This window comes from Bos indicus x Bos taurus, chromosome X, assembly GCF_003369695.1.
Source record: "Bos indicus x Bos taurus breed Angus x Brahman F1 hybrid chromosome X, Bos_hybrid_MaternalHap_v2.0, whole genome shotgun sequence".
Classification (NCBI taxonomy): domain Eukaryota; kingdom Metazoa; phylum Chordata; class Mammalia; order Artiodactyla; family Bovidae; genus Bos; species Bos indicus x Bos taurus.
This window is the reverse complement of record NC_040105.1, coordinates 48,001,340-48,020,260: the sequence shown is the minus strand read 5'-3', so window position 1 is coordinate 48,020,260 and position 18,921 is coordinate 48,001,340. Positions and strand designations below refer to the sequence as shown.

The 18,921-nt window shown below is 44.7% G+C and overlaps 1 protein-coding gene across 1 annotated transcript in view; it reads right to left on the bottom strand.

Moving 5' to 3' along the window:
- Positions 1-17,478, bottom strand: part of MSN (moesin) — a 72,785-nt gene extending 55,307 nt beyond the window's left edge. Inside the window, 1 exon segment of the mRNA XM_027533314.1 lies at positions 17,201-17,478. Within this exon segment, the coding sequence (XP_027389115.1) occupies positions 17,201-17,212 (12 nt within the window). The 5' untranslated portion in view covers positions 17,213-17,478.
- Between the last annotated feature and the right edge of the window lie 1,443 nt (positions 17,479-18,921).

The window sequence follows — 18,921 nt, the reverse complement described above, 5'->3', positions numbered from 1 at the left end:
AACTTCTCATGATAAGATTACCCAATGCAGTCCTGCCTGCTGGCCATGCCACAATGAGCAGTTGTTGTTGTTCAGTTGCTCAGTCGTGTCCAACTCTTTGCGAGCCCATGGACTACAGCACACCAGGTTTCCCTGTCCTTCATCATCTCCCAGAGCTTGCTCAAACTCATGTCCATCGAGTCAGTGATGCCATCCAATCATCTTGCCCTCTGTCGTCCACTTCTCCTGCTTTCAATCTTTCCCAGAATCAGGGTCTTTTCTAATGAGTCAGCTCTTTCCTGAGTGAGAGTGGCCACCACTTTCATCAGGTGGCCAAAGTACTAGAGCTTCAGCTTCAGCATCAGTCCTTCAGAAGAATATTCAGGATTGATTTCCTTTAGGATTGACTGGTTTGATCTCCTTGTAGTCCAAGGGACGCTCAAGAGTCTTCTCCAACACCACAGTTCAAAAGCATCAATTCTTTGGCACTCAGCCTTCTTTATGGTCCAACTCTCACATCCATACATGACTACTGGAAAAACCATAGCTTTGACCATATGGACCATTGCTGGCAAAGTAATGTCTCTGCTTTTTAATATGCTATCTATGTTTGTCATAGCTTTTCTTCCAAGAAGCAAGCATCTTTTAATTTCATGGCTGCAGTTACCATCTGCAGTGATTTTAGATGCCAAGAAAATAAAGTCTGTCACTGTTTCCATTGTTTCCCTATCTATTTGAAATGAAGTGATGGGGCCAGATGCCATGATCTTAGTTTTTGAATGTTGAGTTTTAATCCAGCTTTTCACTCTCCTCTTTCACTTTCATCAAGAAGCTCTTTAGTTCCTCTTGGACTTCTGCCATAAGGGTGTTGTCATGAGCAGTACACATACAAAAAAGTAAAAAAATTTAAAAAGCTGGGTAATTCCTGATACTCCAGGGCCAAATTCTGGGTTGCTTCACAAAGACATATAAAAATGCTTACATAGCTACCTGTTAGACTCCACTAAAAACTTTGATTTAAATATTCTGCCTTGGTGTGAACACTACTGTATTGTGTGAAGACATGGCAAAAGGGAATGGAAATTAGTTATGAACAAACTAGCCACTCACAGGTAAACAGGTTCTTCAAGGTACACAAAAGGGAAAAATTCCTCCCCATTTCTTGGCACTATTTACCTCCATTCTGCCAGGGCCCAGCTAGGTTCACATTGGGTAATTTCCAGTGGGCCCCTGAAACTGTTGTTTGGCTTTGTAGTAGACATAAACAAAGGAGTCTGTGCAAGACAATTCCAATTTGACAATAGTAGCTATTAATGTATTTATTGAACAAATTATTAGTGAGCTAAGCTGATAGAAGGGGGAGGCAGAGGATGGGGTGGTTGAATGGCATCACCGACTCAATGGACATGAATTTAAGCAAACTGCAGGAGATAGTGAAGGACAGGGAAACTGGGCATGCTGCAGTTCGTGGGGTCACAAAGAGTCAGATTCAACTTAACAACTTAACAACAACAAGCTGATAGAATGAAAAGAATACACTCCTGAGAGTCTTGGCTTAAAGACTGGCTTCTGCCCCTGACTCACTGCATGATCTTGAGCAAGTCTCTTCCCCTTGTTGTGTTTTATAGTTGACCAGCAGATCTTCCATAGGTTCAGGTAATTTGCTTCCTTTATAAAGCATACAATTCTGTGGTGGATTCAGGGTTTTCAGATGGCCAGGACAGCAGGAAGGAGTCATGGGTAGTATGTGGAAAAAACAAAAACCACACTAGGTGGAGGAGAATCTCTATCCAAAGACCTTAAAGCTCTCCACGAACTGTTTGCACAAGACAGGTGGGATGGGAAGGCCTCTGAGGAGCATATAAAGACATGAGTTCTGTCCTTCTAACAGTATTTGGCTGATTTGAGGCCAGAAGTCCTGAAAGATGACCAGTTTTACTATAGCTTCTATAAATACTTACACCTCCAGCTGAAGAGATGTTAGAAAACCCTCTACTCTAGTACCACTCATTTGTTGCTGAAGAGAAGATGGTACCTCCCTCCCCGGCCACTTGTGGCCATTTTTGAGTAGGGTTGTGCTGGGGCCAATTGGAGCCATGTTGCCCAGGTAAGTGGGGAGATGGGACTTCCCTACATATATCCCACTAAAAGCATCAGGTTGTGGGGCACCTACGGGAATGCTTGCTCAGGGAAATTATAGCACCTGACATTATGGGCTCAGAATCTTGTGAATAACTACACAGAGAGAACTTACACAGAGGCCAACTGGAACAAAAATTATGGGGTGCCCTAGCTCTACTCTTCCTCCCCTATGCCCCATACTTCACAGAGCACCTCCAGATGCATTAGTGCCTGAATATTCACCCATAACCCTAAGGAGTAGAGTGCTATTACTCTTTCCATTTTACAGATGGGAAACTGAGAATTGGAGTGGTTTGAGAAGTTTGCACTGGTGGATCAAGGTCAGACAGACTCTCTCTCAGGCCTCTCTTCCCTAAAGGTGCTAATGTACCCTATCCTTCTCCAAGGTGTATTTTCTCTATTACTGGTGCCTAGAGTATGTCCTACCAGGTGCTCATCCAACATTGGATCCCTTGTATATATTATTGCTGCATATATTACCCTTCTCCATGTCTGTCACTGACCATGTGCTCTCCAAAGGCCTGCCCATCCCTAACCATCTCTACCTGAACAACAGCCCCTTCTTGAGGCAAGAAGAGTTAGAAACTTTCAAATCTACCGTTTTGCTAAAGGAGAAAGAATGGGAGCCCAGATGGCTGCAATACCACATGGTAAGTATCATAACAGAAATTCTTACAAAGTACAGTGGGCACACAGAAGACACTGCAACTAATACTACAGGGAGTATTAAAGCATCCAGTGGAGGTGTCAGAGTAGGTGGAGGTGAGGAAGATACACCTGACATTTCAAGTTGAAAGAAAAACATATGCTAAAGGTGAAAGATATAAGAGGTATGGCTTACTTGGGGAAATGATCCCACAAAGCTACAGCATAGTTAGTGTACATGTGGGGACAAGTGGGACTTGAGTTTAGAGACAGAGCTATGATGTAGCCAGGTATCAAAGGGCTCTCCATATATACCACACTAAGGGTTTTAGATTTTCTCTTATTCACGTTCACTGCAGTGATATAAATACTGGCAAATGCTGGGAGTAATTTTAAAGCCCACCAAAAGGGGAACGGTTAGTACACTGTGATATAGTCATTGGATGAAATTTTGTAAAGGTATTAAAAATGCTCATTTTTAAAAACTAAAGTGCATTTACCTAAGCTTTCAGTGATTTTTTTTATGTACAATATGATTATACCATGGAAAACTAAGGTACATATGTGAGATGTGATGAGACACAAACATAAATAATAATTGCTATGTTAAAATGGTGGATTTATGGAAGATGTCTCCCTCTATTTGCTAAACTCTGTCATATGCCATGTTGGGTTTTATAAAAACAGGAAGTATAAAAATAAACACTCTTCTTCTATCTGGTTCCTCTTTCCTTCTCCCCATCTCTCTCCTATATCAGCTTTCTTTCTCTCCCTCACCAACAGTGTTTCTAATATACCACCTGCAACTGGAATCCTTAACACATGGAAGGCTCCTAAGAAGGAAAGGCTGTGAGCAAGGTGGCTGCTCCAAGCAGCAACCTCCTGCATGGGCCAGAGGCCATTCCAGCTTAATGCTGGGGAAGAATCTTCCACCCAAAGTATTGTCCAGTTTCACCCAACTAAGCCTTCTCTGCCCTAGGAACTTGTTCCCAGAGGAAAGAAGACAGACACAAAGAAGACTTCTATCTTGCCCTCACTTCAGAAGGTTCAGAGCAGCTGAAGAGTATGTTCATGGCCAACTCCTAGGTGGCTGAGATACAGCCAGGGATCCCTGATTTACAAGCATGTACTGTAGAAAATAGGGCTTCCCCGGTGGCTCAGTGGTAAAGAATCTGCCTGCAATTCAGGAGATGAAGGGGGCATGGGTTCGATCCCTGGGTCAGGAAGATTCCCTGAAGAAGGGAACAGCAACCTACTCCAGTATTCTTGTCTAGAGAATTCCACAGACAAAGGAGCCTGATGGGCAACAGTCCATGGGTCACAAACAGTCGGACATAACTGAAGCGACTGAGCATGCATGTACACACTGTACAAAATGTCACTAAGGAGGAAGAAGGGTAAAAACAGATCCAGCCAAGGGTATACCATCTCCAGTGAACCTCTTATGCCTCATAAGCCCATCACTCCCTCACAGGAAATTCAGAGATCCCTCCCCTTTCATCTGCAGATCTAAGACCACTGGAAGCCATATTCACAAAATGCAGGATAAGTTGAAGGCTGAACACTAGGCTTGTGGCAATCTCCCTCACTAGAAATTTCTCCCCTTCACTCCAACCAAGACTACATCACCTAGCTCTCCTGATCCAAGGAAAACAAAGGCATCAATGATTCAGACAGAAGAAGGGGAAGGGGAGCTTAGCAATTTTAGATGTAGCCAAAAGCAATTTCATAATCCTAAGGAGAGGGATGTTGTAGGGGAAGAGAGTACAAGAAGTCAAATTTCATTTGCATTTCAGTTTTGGTTTGTTTCTTGGTCTTCCCCTTCCCTACTGGAACGACCAATTCAAGGGTCTTCCATTCTTCTTGGAGTCACCAAGGACCCAAAATAGCCAGTTACTGTACTTTGGGGAAGGAAATGGCAACCCACTCCAGTATTCTTGCCTGGAGAATCCCCGGGACGGCGGAGCCTGGTGGGCTGCCATCTATGGGGTAGCACAGAGTCGGACATGACTGAAGCAACTTAGCAGCAGCAGTACTTTGCAGGCTGAACTCCAAGGCCCCACACCCATGGCTCTCAGTTAACAGTTGTCTCTCCAAGTCAGGATATCCAAGGCAAGCTCTGTCATAGGTTGATCCAATACATTTAAGCAGAGCTCACTGAAATAGAGAGGGCTACTTACACAATGATAGCTGGGAACAGGGTCAGGGAGAATGACATTCCCAATACCATTCTAAAGAAGAAAAAGCAGCTTCACCAAATAGTCTTTGTTCTATTAAACTCTTTCCATGAACTTCTTATCATCTTCTTAAAGACTAGGCACAAGTAACCAGAATGTCAGAAAAAGCCAATGTTCTCATTTTACAGATAGGAAAACTAAGGCCCATAAAAGTGACTTGCCCAAGGTCACACACATTGAGACTAAAAACCATAAATTCTGATTCAGTCTGTTAGTCTTTTCAATGTACCATTTCTACTCAAAAGCCTTAAAAAAAAAAAAAAAAAACAGACAAGTGCTTGAAGCTGTGTCAAAAGCTCAGCTCTTCTAAGCTGGGGTGAGACAGCTCAGGACTGGAGATAAGACTAAGAAGGATGTTGGACCGAGCCTACTCAGAAAAGCCAAGTGAGAAGCCTAGGCATACAAAAGGCACATATAAAGAATTTAGCAACTGGATGGTGTGATCACTCACCTAGAGCCAGACATTCTGGAATGTGAAGTCAAGTGGCCCTTAGGAAGCACCACTACGAACAAAGCTAGTGGAGGTGATGGAATTCCAGTTGAGCTATTTCAAATCCTAAAAGATGATGCTGTGAAAGCGCTGCACTCAATATGTCAGCAAATTTGGAAAACTCAGCAGTGGCCACAGGACTGGAAAAGGTCAGTTTTCATTCAAATCCCACAGAAAGACAATGGCAAAGAATGTTCAAACTACCACACAATTGCACTCATCTCACATGCTAGTAAAGTAATGCTCAAAATTCTCCAAGCCAGATTTCAATAGTACATGAAATTCCAGATGTTCAGGCTGGATTTAGAATAGGCAGGGAAGCCAGAGATCAAATTGCCAGCATCCGTTGGATCAATGAACAAGTGATAAAGTTCCAGAAAAACATCTATTTCTGCTTTATTGACTATGCCAAACCCTTTGACTGTGTGGATCACAACAAACTGTGGAAAATTCTTAAAGAGATGGGAATACCAGACCACCTGACTTGCATCTTGAGAAATCTATATGCAGGTCAAATAGCAACAGCTAGAACTGGACATGGAACAACAGACTGGTTCCAAATCGGAAAAGGAGTACATCAAGGCTATATATTGTCACCCTGCTTATTTAACTTATATGCAGACTACATCATGAGAAAAGCTGGGCTGGATGAAGCACAAGCTGGAATCAAGATTGCCGGGAGAAATATCAACAACTTCAGATATTCAGGTGATACCACACTTATGGCAGAAAGCGAAGAAGAACTAAAGAGCCTCTTGATTAAATTGAAAGAGGAGAGTGAAAAATTTGCCTTAAAACTCAACATTCAGAAAACTAAGATCATGACACCCAGTCCCATCACTTAATAGCAAATAGATGGGGAAACAGTGGAAACAGTGGCAGACTTTGTTTTTTGGGGGCTCCAAAATCACTGCAGATGGTGACTGCAGCCATGAAATTAAAAGATGCTTGCTCCTTGGAAGAAAAGTTATGACCAACCTAGACAGCTTATTAAAAAGCAGAGACATTACTTTGCCAACAAAGGTCCATCTAGTCAAAGCTATGGTTTTTCCAGTAGTCATGTATGGATGTGAGAGTTAAATTATAAAGAAAGCTGAGCAAAATTGATGCTTTTGAACTATGGTGTTGGAAGACTCTTGAGAGTCTCCTGGACTCCAAGGAGATCCACCTGGTCCATCCTAAAGCAAATCAGTCCTATATATTCATTGGAAGGACTGATGCTGAAGCTGAAACTCCAGTACTTTGGCCACCTGATGTGAAGAACTGACTCATCTGAAAAGACTCTGACACTGGGAAAGATTGAAGGTGAGAGGAAAAGGGGACGACAAAGGATGAGATGGTTGGATGGCATCACCGACTCAATGGACATGAGTTTGAGTAAACTCCGGGAGTTGGTGATGAACAGACAGGCCTGGTGTGCTGCAGTCCATGGGGTCACAAAGAGTCAGACTGGGGTCACAAAGAGTCAGACACAACTGAGCAAGTGAACGGAACTTAACTGAAGGCTTTAGCTACTGCAAAGAAGTAGTTTCAGATGCTGAGAGCCCAACCTGCCCCCCCCCCACCCCCACACCCTGAGCCTTTTCAGGCCATGCAAGACTACTCTTAAACTATCAGAGATCTAGGTAAGAAGCTAGAGAGTGGTGATCAGGCAGGGGTGAGGAGGACAAGAAAAGATAAGAAAGCAAGGTGGAGAAATCAGTCATTCCAGAGCTCTCCCATCTTCCTCTCTCCTTTCTCACTGGTCCCCACCCTGGCCCCAACAAAGGGGCCACCTCCTGTTCTAACAAGCTCTAAACAAGAAGAAAAGTTTGTAGGTGGCATTATACAAACATGAGGAAGTTATTCCCTGTACCGAAAAAGAACAAGACACTAGTTGAGGTGGCAAAGGCATTTCAGGGGGGAAAATATAGCCAAATAAGGCATACTTGACTTGTAGGGAATCATCAGGAAAGATTCCAGAAGCTGACGTCGCAGGGAGGAAGCCTTTAGTCATTGGTTTCCTCTGGCAACTGGCCTAAGGCCAGGCAGCAAACTCCCAACCTTAGGAAAATGCCCGGGTTATGGCAGAGAGAAAGGCAACTAAATCTAAATTTTCCCTAGGCCCTCTTCAGGTCCTGCTGGGGCACCTCTCCAAGTAACAGCAAAGAGGTATAGTGTAACTCTGAAGCAAAGTGGCAAATGTTCTCACCAATTATATGCTAGATCCACCATGGCCCCAGTGCCAAGAAGAGTAAGGAACCTGAAGAAAAGGGCTCTATTTCAGTTATATATTTCTGTTATCATTGACACTTTCAATATAAAGAAAAATTAAAAGGTAAAAATGACTTCTGGTCTCAACAAGGGAACTTCTGTGGATTAGTCAACCTCCCAGGAATATCCGTGAGTATATTTGGAGAGAAGATTAGCTCACTTAAAACTTTTGAAAATACCAAAGGTTTGTATAGCTTAACTAATGACACCCAAATGGACTATTACTTTGACCCCCAACCCCCAACTCCATACCACAGATTAATCAACCCCAGTCAGAGATTACAACAGGTTAAAACATCTTTGTATACTTATCTAACCTTCAGGCTGAGATTTCTGAAAAAGAACAGGGAGGTGGGAGGGGTAAGAGGCAGATTACACCAACACAGTAAGATTAGGAACCTTATCTATACATACTTCACTGGAGGAAAATGAGCCTTAAACTTTCCCAGGTATTTAAGGGAGGCCAAGACTAAAGATAGGAAAGAAATGCTGACCAAGCCTGATAGGTATGCCTTATTCCCCCTCCTATCTGCCAAATAAATATACAGGAAAAGATTTCTCATGATTATACTTTGTTATTGTTACATACGATCAAATGTCCACACCTCAATTTTTCACTCATTAGACTCTGATTGATATCCTGGCCATACAAAGTATCTATCAAATTCCTACAAAGTAGAAGGGTCACCAAGCACAGAAAGAAACTTCAACCTTTGAAGTCACCAATCATAGTAGCTACCTGGCAAAACAATACTACTAAGCTAACACAGTGGTAGGTCACCATACCACTGGCCTAGGAACTATGTCACTAACCTTATACCACAACAAGCCCACTGATAGGAGCATCCAATATGCTTCTATCATCAGGCACAGACAAAGAGCTATTTTTTGAAAGTCACCCAAAAGATCCTTTCTCCAAGTTTAAAGGCCCAGATAGTACAGCTGAGTCCTCACCAGAAAATGACATATCTATCAGGCATACCTATCAGGCTTGGTCACTTTTCAATCTACCACAATCGCAACACAAGGGAATCCTCCCCTCACTTCAGCACATCAAGCCTTCCTTCGTTTCAGGCAAACTCATTTTTAAGAGAACAGTGTGGCCTAGGGCCACTTGGTTTACACCCACATATGGAAACTGTCACTGTCCCCCTCAGAACAGCCATTGCCCTCGAGGGTATACACCCTTCAAGGCCCTGTTTATGTCCCAATAAACTCCCTTCTCAAAATCTATAGAAAATGCCATGTATACATTTTTTCAAACTGTGTTTTAGTGAGTTCGCCCTAAATCTCCAGGTAAATAGATCTAAAGTGAAAGTCGCTCAGTCGTGTCCGACTCTTTGTGACCCCGTGGACTGTAGCCTACCAGGCCCCTCCCTCCATGGGATTCTCCAGGCAAGAGTACTGGAGTGGGTTGCCATTTCCTTCTCCAGGGGATCTTCCCAACCCAGGGATCGAACCCAGGTCTCCCGCATTCCAGGCAGACGCTTTAACCTCTGAGCCACGAGGGAAGCCCAGCAGAGGGTTAGTTCCATAAATAATAATAACATTTGCATAGCACTGATTAGATACTGGCCACAGTTCTAAGCTCTTTATAGAAACTTACCCCATTTAATCCTTAAACAACCCTATCAGATAGGTATCTTCAACTTTACAGTTGAGGAAAATGAAGCACAGAAGTTAAGCAACTTGCCCAAGGCTACAAAACTATTAACAGTTGGTCACAGAGCTGGGATCTGAATCCAAGCAATTTGGTTCCAGAGTTTATGTTTTTCACCAATACTCTATATTCCCCTTTCTATAAAGGCCTGAAAAGTCCTTTTTTGGCTAGCTACCTTCACTGGGGGGCTTCCTAGTGGTGCAGCAGTAAAGAATTTGCCTGCCAATTTAGGAGATGCAAGAGACAGGGGTTTGATCCCTAGGTCAGGAAGATCTCCTGGAGTAGGAAATGGAAACTCATTTTAGTATTCTTGCCTGGAAAATACCATGGACAGAGGAGCTTGGCAGGCTACAGTCCACAGGGTCGCAAAGAGTTGGACATGACTGAGCACGCCTGCACCTTCATTGGGTCTGGCCTACAAAACCTAGAGATAAGTAGTGAGAGTTGAGGTCAGGAGACTCCAGTTTGTATTCAAATATTGTCACCAAAGTGAAAGAAAGTACCATAATATTCTCCTAACTCAAGGAACATGTCAAGCTGGACCACTGAGAATACAAAGAGGTCAGAGATCAAAATTTTAAATGGCAAAGAGAAAGCGGGGAATTTGGGTGAGGGGCAGGCAGGAAGAGGAAAAAGTCATTCTGAGGCCCCAGAAGAACTGAGTCACCCACTGACTGAAACCTGCTGCAGCAGAAGCTATTTAGGGGAACTCCATTGTGGCATTGTGGTCATACTGTTAATGTAATCACCACAGAGCCAATTCTCTGGATGTTGGTGTCCCATGAGTAAAAAGAGTCATCATCCTTTCAAGTCAGGCAAGTCCAGTGAGACACCACTAACTTGGGAATCAGGAAAGTCAAGTTCTCCTTTCAATACTGTTACAAACTTCATGTGACCCTGAACAAAAGGCAATGGCACCTCATTCCAGTACTCTTGCCTGGAAAATCCCATGGATGGAGGAGCCTGGTAGGCTGCAGTCCATGGGGTAGCTAAGAGTCAGACACGACTGAGCGACTTCACTTTCACTTTTCACTTTCACGCATTGGAGAAGGAAATGGCAAGCCACTCCAGTGTTCTTGCCTGGAGAATCCCAGGTACAGGGGAGCCTGGTGGGCTGCCATCTATGGGGTTGCACAGAATCGGACACGACTAAAACGACTTATCAGCAGCAGCAGCAATAAAGACTCTTACGACAGTGAAGCCTAGTTGCAAGCAGGAAAACATAGCTAGTCTCCTCTCCTTACCTCCTTTCTGTGCACATATCTACTTTCTACCATGCTTCACAGTCAAAGCAAAACACTTACCTTCCTGGGAAGTGCTACAAAGAATCCCAAAAGCAAGGTCAGAGCCTGAACCATCTGGATTATCTCCAAACAAAGTAACCTTTGAGATAAGCACTACATACACAGAAGGACTTGCTCTCAGGACCATTTTAACACTACAGTCCAGTCTCTGGTCACCCATAGCACAAAAGAAGAAAATGCTGAATATCTTGCAGTGAGTTCCATTTAAAAGGCAGACATTTATTATTTCCCACCTATCTGGAGTCAGACAAGTTGAATTTTAGTCCACAGCTCTATCATCAATTCATTCAAATCACTTCTCTTTCCTGGGCTTTGGTGAACACATGTATACCTGTGGCGGATTCATGTTGATATATGGCAAAACCAATACAATATTGTAAAGTTAAAAAATAAAATTAAATTAAAAAAAGAAAAAAATAAATAAAATAAAAATAAAAATGAAACATTGTCTAAATTAAAAAAAATAAAATAAAATATAAACTAAACTTAAACTAAAAAGTTTCAAGGCCAGCTCATTTACTCTGTGATTCAAAACACTTCTGTGAGAAACCCAGACCACTCAGAACAATCAGCTAAAAGGGAAACAACTTAAGGCTAAGGAAGCTCTGGGTCATCCTAAGTACAGATGCATTTGAAATGCTGTACCCCACAATAGCCAGCCCTCAGTGCACTGGTGGTAGATACCTTAAGAGGTTGGTTTATGCCCACTACCTCCTCACTGTCTACCAGAATATCTAACCACCACACTTGAGGTTAAAGTAAACTTGAAACATAACTCAGTAGCTTCCTAGCCTCTCAGCAGAACTGGGGGTGTGGGCGCAGGGCAGGAGACAGGCAGGGAGGAGCTATGCTTCAGGCAGGCAGTGAGAAGAAAAGAGGGGAAATCCATCAAGTTTTCGGTGTTTGAGGCTCCTAGGTCAACCACAATCTTTACAATATACTCTCAGTTGGTTTCTTTCTTGTTCCCTACATAGATATAGCCCTTTCCCCTCCATAGAATCAAGAAGAAATGGCCCAGAACACTCATGCCAGTGTTCATGTCAGAGCTACTAATGAGACAAACCAACTCCAATGCTAGAAGCTCTCTATTCTGAACCCAGTACCCAGGAAGAAAAAACACTCCAGAGGTGTAAGGGGACAAGAAAATACCTTTTAGCAACTGCTCTTCAACTGTATTCTCAGCATAGCCTAGCACACTTCCTGGTACAAAGAAGGCACTCAAATTTTAAGGAAAGAATGTCTGAAGGAAGAAGACACAAAAATGGGAGGCCTGAGGGCTGTACCATCAAGGCTTTCAAGAGCATCAGTAGGGGCTTCCTTGGTGGTTCAGGTGGTAAAGAATCTGTCTGCAATGTAGGAGACCTGGGTTCAATTCCTGGATCAGAAAGATCCCCGGGAGAAGGGAATGGCTACCCACTCCAGTGTTCTTGCCTGGAGAATTCCATGGACAGATGTACTTACAAAAAGAAAATAAGATCAAACTGAGGGAGTTACTTAATTTATGATAAATATTTCTCTATAATAAGTGACAATATCCAAAAAAATTTCTCAACTTATAAAAGAGCATCAATACTAGAAGGGTCCCTCAGTTCAGTTCAGTTCAGTTGCTCAGTCGTGTCCAACTCTTTGCGACCCCATGAATTGCGGCACGCCAGGCCTCCCTGTCCATCACCAACTCCCGGAGTTCACTCAAACTCATGTCCATCGAGTCGGTAATGCCATCCAGCCATCTCATCCTCTGTCGTCCCCTTCTCCTCCTGCCCCCAATCCCTCCCAGCATCAGGGTCTTTTCCAGTGAGTCAACTCTTCCCATGAGGTGGCCAAATATTGGAGTTTCAGCTTTAGCATCCCTAGAGTGTATCTATTACTAGTACAGTTCTCTTATGACAAGTTGGAGACTGAGGGCCTGAAGAAAGAACCTGCATAAAGGCCCACTTCATTTGGATCACTTAACTAAGGTCAGGGAATATGTCCTTCTTACATGGAAGAAGAAGGAAAACTATCAAGTCAGTGTTACCTGCCATTTCCCAACACTCACCTTCCAAATTAATGCAATCCTAAGCTAACCCCCCAAGTGACTGCTCCTATAACACAAATCAGAACCTGGAACTGAAAACTTTTTCAGCTCTATCAAGTATGAAATAGGAGGAAGGATGAACAGCAAAACCAGTCAATCATAATAAGACTACCTCTTTTACTTGACCAACAGACTGCACCCAAAAGAAACTACCTTTATACCGTTTTTTCTTTGGGGGCAGAAGAATAGAGTGAGGTAGCAGGGAGAAAATATCCTGAGTTGGGAAAGATACACATGATAAACTCAGTTCTATCTTTGAAATATCAGAAACAGACTGCTCCCAATCTGTAATGATGCCAATTGTCACCAGCTTAAACAGGAAAGACCCAATCCGAGTAGTGTGGGTAGCCAGATATTCTCCCTTCTAAGGACCTTAAGTCTTGTAATTCCAGTGAGGGGGACTCCCAGAAGACACAAAGGGACCTAGATATACTGTTGCCAAGTAACACTGTTAGAATAATTTCAGAGTAAATCTAGCTGTCAACTGAGCCTATCCAGAGAGAATTGGAATTGGAGTCAGAGAAATAGAACAAATGACCTCTAAATGTCCCTTCCAGCTCTATCATTCAGTACAGCAATCTCCTGAGAGGAGAAAGAGAAAAGTGAGAACACCCTTAAAACAAACTACTGTTATAGTCAGCTAGATAATAATGAAGAGTTAGTAGACCTATGATCCATACCATCTGTCACCTACTCACAGAGCAGCCTTCCCTTCCCCAAGCCTAAGATGATAGGATATAGATTAGCTGGTACCTTTGAGGGTCCCACAAGGGCTCTCCTGCCCCACTAGCCCATCTCTGCCCAGAGAGCTATTGAAGAAAAATCCTAAAGGAAATCTCCAAGATGGTTTCTGCTCTACCATCTAAACTTTCACAGAGGGCTAAGTGAACTGGAGAACCAAGTGGAAAGATAGATGCAGGATCCAAAAAGCCAATCTCTCACACAACCTCCATTCCTGATCCCTTGTCCACCCCTGAAGTCTACGGGCAGGGCTGATTCAAGGGTTAAAAGACTGATATTCTGCCTTCTATTCACCAAGTACCACTTTAGTGCCACTCGAGTGGCTCAAGCAATGCCAGGAATGGCAGAATAAACAGTCCACATGCCCCTGTTAAAATTTAGCTGAATGCAGACCCTGAAGCCCTCAAATACTTTAAGGAACTGGGTTCTTTACATTTGCTCATATGGATGGTCCCATCAATGACCATTTGATCACCTTTCCCTTGAGTTAGAGCTAAAAACTCAACAAACTGAAGAGGTTTTACCAAGAAATGATCCTGTAACTAAGTCACAGATTTAAATCTTATCCTCTCTACTGACTTACTGCATCATTCTAGGTCATTATGGGTCTCACTTTTGCCATGAGAACAATAAACCAAAAACTCAGGAACACCCTGAAAATTCAAAACAGTCACTTTTTAGGGAATACAGAGTCCCAAAGACTTTGTGATCTAAAAAAAAGTTAAAGAGGGTAGAGGGGAGAAAACTTTTTTTTTTTTAACAACTGTCTTATCATCATCAAAGTATAGATGGCAGTTAATAAGCTTCTGTATTCTGGTTACTTAAAGTAGACTCAGGAAACTGGCAAGTAGAGGCACAGAATACAAGAGGTGGTTGGGGGCAGGGATGCAGAAAGGCATGTTTTAACAGATTTAAAGGGAGATAGGTGACTAAGGGAGAAAATGGGCTGTAAAAGTGAAACCAAGCCTGGACAGACTGTAGACATGGTTCATATGAATGAATGAATTGATTTTTCCACTATCGTCCTTATCTGTCATGCTCCAGAAGTAGCCTAAAGCACACTAGTGAAATAGGCTTCCCAGATGGCTCAGTGGTAAAGGAATCTTCCTGCCAATGAGGGAGACGGAGGAGATGTGGGTTTGATCTCTGGGTTGGAAATATCCCCTAGAGGAGGAAATGGCAACCTACTCCAGTATTCTTGCCTGAAAAATTCCATGGACAGAGGAGTCTGGCAGGCTACAGTCCATGGGGTTGCAAAGAGTCGGACATGACTTAGTGACCGAGTATGCACAAACACACGCTAGTGAAGAAGGAATGGGAAATAAGGAATTTTCTCCCTTCATTAAAGTTACTAGCTGGTATGCAGTGAACTAGAAGTGTGCCCCTGGATACCTCAACAGCGGGATAAGGAATGGGAAAAGTAACAGGAGGCACCTGGTGACACCTGGAACTCTCACCAGGAGACCACACAAATACCAACATTAGTTACTCTGCCCAAATCATCCACTTCCTTTTATCTAAGGACCAGAAAGACCTGAAAATAAAGGTCAATTTGCTTTGAGCAAAAGAAGGGGCTCAACTTCAATAATACTTCAGTGAGTGAGAATAGAAGGTCAATGGGATGAGCATCAAGAAGCATGGACCCCAATCTTGATTCTGTCATCATGTGCCCTTAGGTGGTAGGTCCTTTCCTGTTAGGCCTAAATATCCTCATTAGTTAAAAGAGAGAGAGAGAGAGAGAGAGGGAGAGAGATCTACTAGATAGTGTGTGAGATCCCTTTTCAGGTTAAGATTCTATGGTCTTAACAGGCATAATACAGTTGTTTCTCCTAAGTTAACCTTTCTTTGAAGCAAAAAGCATGGGAAATTCTCTAAAGCTTCCAGTCTATCAAAATGTAGCCCTCTCCTTCCAGCATGATTCAAGTTTCAGTCAGTCTGCATAAAAATACTTTCACTACCCTAGGCCTGACGTCCAACAGCTCATACTCCAATCTCTCTCCACAACAGGAAGATCACCATGCTGTCTTCCTTGTCACTTTTCACTGAGATATGGTGGTTTAGATAACTTTGAAATCATTTCCAGGCACATTAAAGTTGTATTTAAATAAGAGATATTTCAGAACTGAGGATGAGAGATGCCACATGTGTTGCAGGGCACAGTCAATTCCCAGAGATCCACATGCCTATTTAGGCAAAGACACATCTGAAGAAGAGCCAAGGAGTCAACCACAGAGATAAAATCAAAGAGAGGGTCCTGGAAGGATTTTTATGATCCTCTGTAAAGCAGAGACTTTTCCCCCACTCCCTCTTTTTTCAAAACCATTCTCTCTCACTTTGTGTGTATGTGGTATGGGGGTGGGGAGTGTGTGGAAAAGCCCCATGTCATAAAACCATGAGCAATGAAAAGATGAAGATGGTGGGAGTATACACTTGTTGAAAACTTGCTGTTTCTGAAGGACAGGGTTCTGGAAAGGAAAGAATCACTTGGCAGTAAGGCTGGAACACAACAACGTGGCAACCAAAGCTCAGCACACACCCAAAGTACTGTCCCCCACCCCTTTCTTTTAGGGACCCTCAGTCCTTCCCACCACTGCTAGTCACTATCTCAGTTCTACAAGGCTCAGGCTGTCCTCAGAAGAAGGGTCCGGCAGAACTGCGTAGCCTAAGCCAGTGCAACAAGCTGCTTGGCCTAAGGGACTCAAGCCAGGGTGGTCACCCAGCCTTCCAGAGCAAGGGAAGGGCCTCAGCAGCCATTTGGCATGACTTGCACAAAAGCAAGCAGGGCTCATTATTCAGGCACATCCCTCCCCCCTCCCTCCTGGGCATCCGGCCCCCCTAGGCCCCACTCCCAGGAGGCGTCTTCTCTTCTCAAAACAGTGGGGTGGAGACCAGATCCTAGAAGCTACCACCACTCTAGAAAGGTGTGGCCCCACAGAAGAGTCCACACCTCACAGAACAGTCTGGAGTAGACAGGAGGAAATAGCCCGTGAGTAATGGGAAAGGCAGGGATTTGGCAAGTGAAGAGAAGGAAAAAACCAGTCTTCTTCTCAAAGTCTTCTTCCCTCCCTTCAGACTGGTGTCTAGTGAATTGTTAGCGCTCCTGGGCAAGAGTAAGTGGCCTCGATGAGTCCATCCACAACTCTCCTCTTCTAGTGGGAAACAGCTGAAGCTGTCTGGGGAGGCTGTGGGAAAGGTGAGTAGGGGGTGCGGGATCCGCCCTGAGCAGCTCCCACCCTCCTACTTGCTTCTCGGTTCCCATGGCCCATCCTGGTCTGAGGCAGCCTGGCCCCATAAAAGCGCCAATTCCTGGACTGAGGTAACTGTTTTCCTCTGGATCAGAATTCTCTCCCCTGCGCCCAGGGCCCATCGTGGGTAAAAAGAGACCTTGGGCCCTTAAGGAAACCTTCCCTACTGTGGCATTCCAGACACAAGGAACTAGAATCTGAGAAAGAGGCCTGCCCCGCCCGGCCCACACTTCTACCCCGGGACCCCTCTACACTCGAGGACGCACCAGAGCCGGACTCCGCCCCTAACCTTCCCTGCTCCAGGCCTCCGCCGAGGGCGCGGCGGCGCGACCCGACGCGTGGCTGGCCAAGCCCCCGGCCATCCGCGAAGCGCTACGAGGGTCAGCAAGAGCCCCCAAGGCCGGCAGCGCCCACCCCAGACACTCACCGTCTTGGGCATGGTGGCGACAAAGGCAGCAGAGTTGGCGAAGTTTGGCCGGGAGCTGTCGGACGGCGCTGAGCACGCAGTACACACGGCTGACTCCGGGGACTGGGGGCTCGGATTGGGTCTCTCTCTAGCGTCGGGACGACTGCTCGGCTTCCTGCTAACGGGCCACGACTTCACAAACCCCACCCAGGAAAGAGCCGCCCCCGTCGTACCGCCCGCTCCTTTATGTGGCCGGGCTTCCGCGCCGCTCCCCGCCCTCGCGCCCGCCTTCTAGCCGACCGCCAGCCTCGCCCCGCCCAGACCAGCCCTGCCCAGCCACACCAGCTACTTGGGGGCCTGGCTGGGCCTGGGCGCCTCAGTAGGGGATCCCAGCCCTCACCCGGGCCTGCCTGCCTCCTCTCTCACTCCCTTCACAGACCTTGGTCCTTCGCATCCGGGCCATCCGGCCCCACCTCCCAAGTAGGGCTGGGCCCTAGGCCGCACCCTGGAAAGAGGCTTACAGCCCTGACTGCAACTTTACACTAATTGGAGTTCAAGACCTGTCAAAATGGCTCTGACTCTCCAAAAGTTCTTCCTTCGTGTATCTGAACTCTTCTGTGGTTCCGCCTATGGATCTCAACTGAGGCCACACAAATCTACTACTCTCCCAAACAACTCCTCAGAGATCTGAAGATCCCCTGTACATCTGAAACTTCTCTTCTCTTGGCTAACCTGCCTCAGCTTCTCCAACGCTTCATCAGTTCTCTTCTGCGGAATTCTGTATGACTTTTCCCATCATAGTTTGTCCCCATCCTTGCTCAATCCTCATTTTTTATCAAAAATGGGCTCCTTTTTCCTATATCTGTCCTCTATTCAGTTTCCTTCCTTCAAATCCCAGTCTCCAACTTTCTGAAATCCTGATCCTGTAGCCCCACTGCAACATATTTACTGATATGTGATTCACTTTCTGATAATTCCACCAGGTTAGATACACCCTAGTGCATTCCTTTGAGATACATCTGCCAGAACCCTTCCTGCTTCTTTTCAAGTTCACAGAATCCCAACATAGAGGTGTTCTAGACTGTAACAGTCATCTAGTTAAGTCTGAGCTTTAGTTTGAAAGTGATGGGCCATAGTTATCCTTTCTCATATCCACTGGTAACTGTGTGGAGGCATGGTCTGAGTATTTTTTGTGAGGTAGGGCAATGTATACCTCAGGAATGATGAACCAGCTTGAGGCAGTGAAAAAGATATTTGGGAGGGATGGTCACAACACCTGGATTTTAGTCATAGCTTTGCCATTAACTCCCTCTCTGACCACTGTGTAGCCTTGGGTAAGCCCCGTCCCCTCTTTGGGCTTGAGGTTCCCCTTCTGTAACAAGAAAGGGCTGAACTCTTGGGCTTCCAAGGTCCTTTCCCAGTCTGACGTTATAAAAGGATAAGAAAGGAAGTAAACTTCCTAGGACAATAGATGAGTCTAGCAGTGTTGCATAAGGACTGGCTTTGCATTTTCTCTCAGGAATCAGCAGTCTTATTCTCTACTCCTCTGCTTTCCCAGCTCAACAGGGTCCATGTGTCAATGTGCCTCAGCTTCTCCCACTGCTGTCAAGATTCATTGATAAGTGTTAGGGTAAGCAAAGTTCCCTGCCCAAACCATTTTCTGGAGCTGAGCAGTTGACCCAAGGAAGGGCAGCACACCCCAGAAAGCCTCAGCAGCATGGGTAGCAATGACATCAATCACA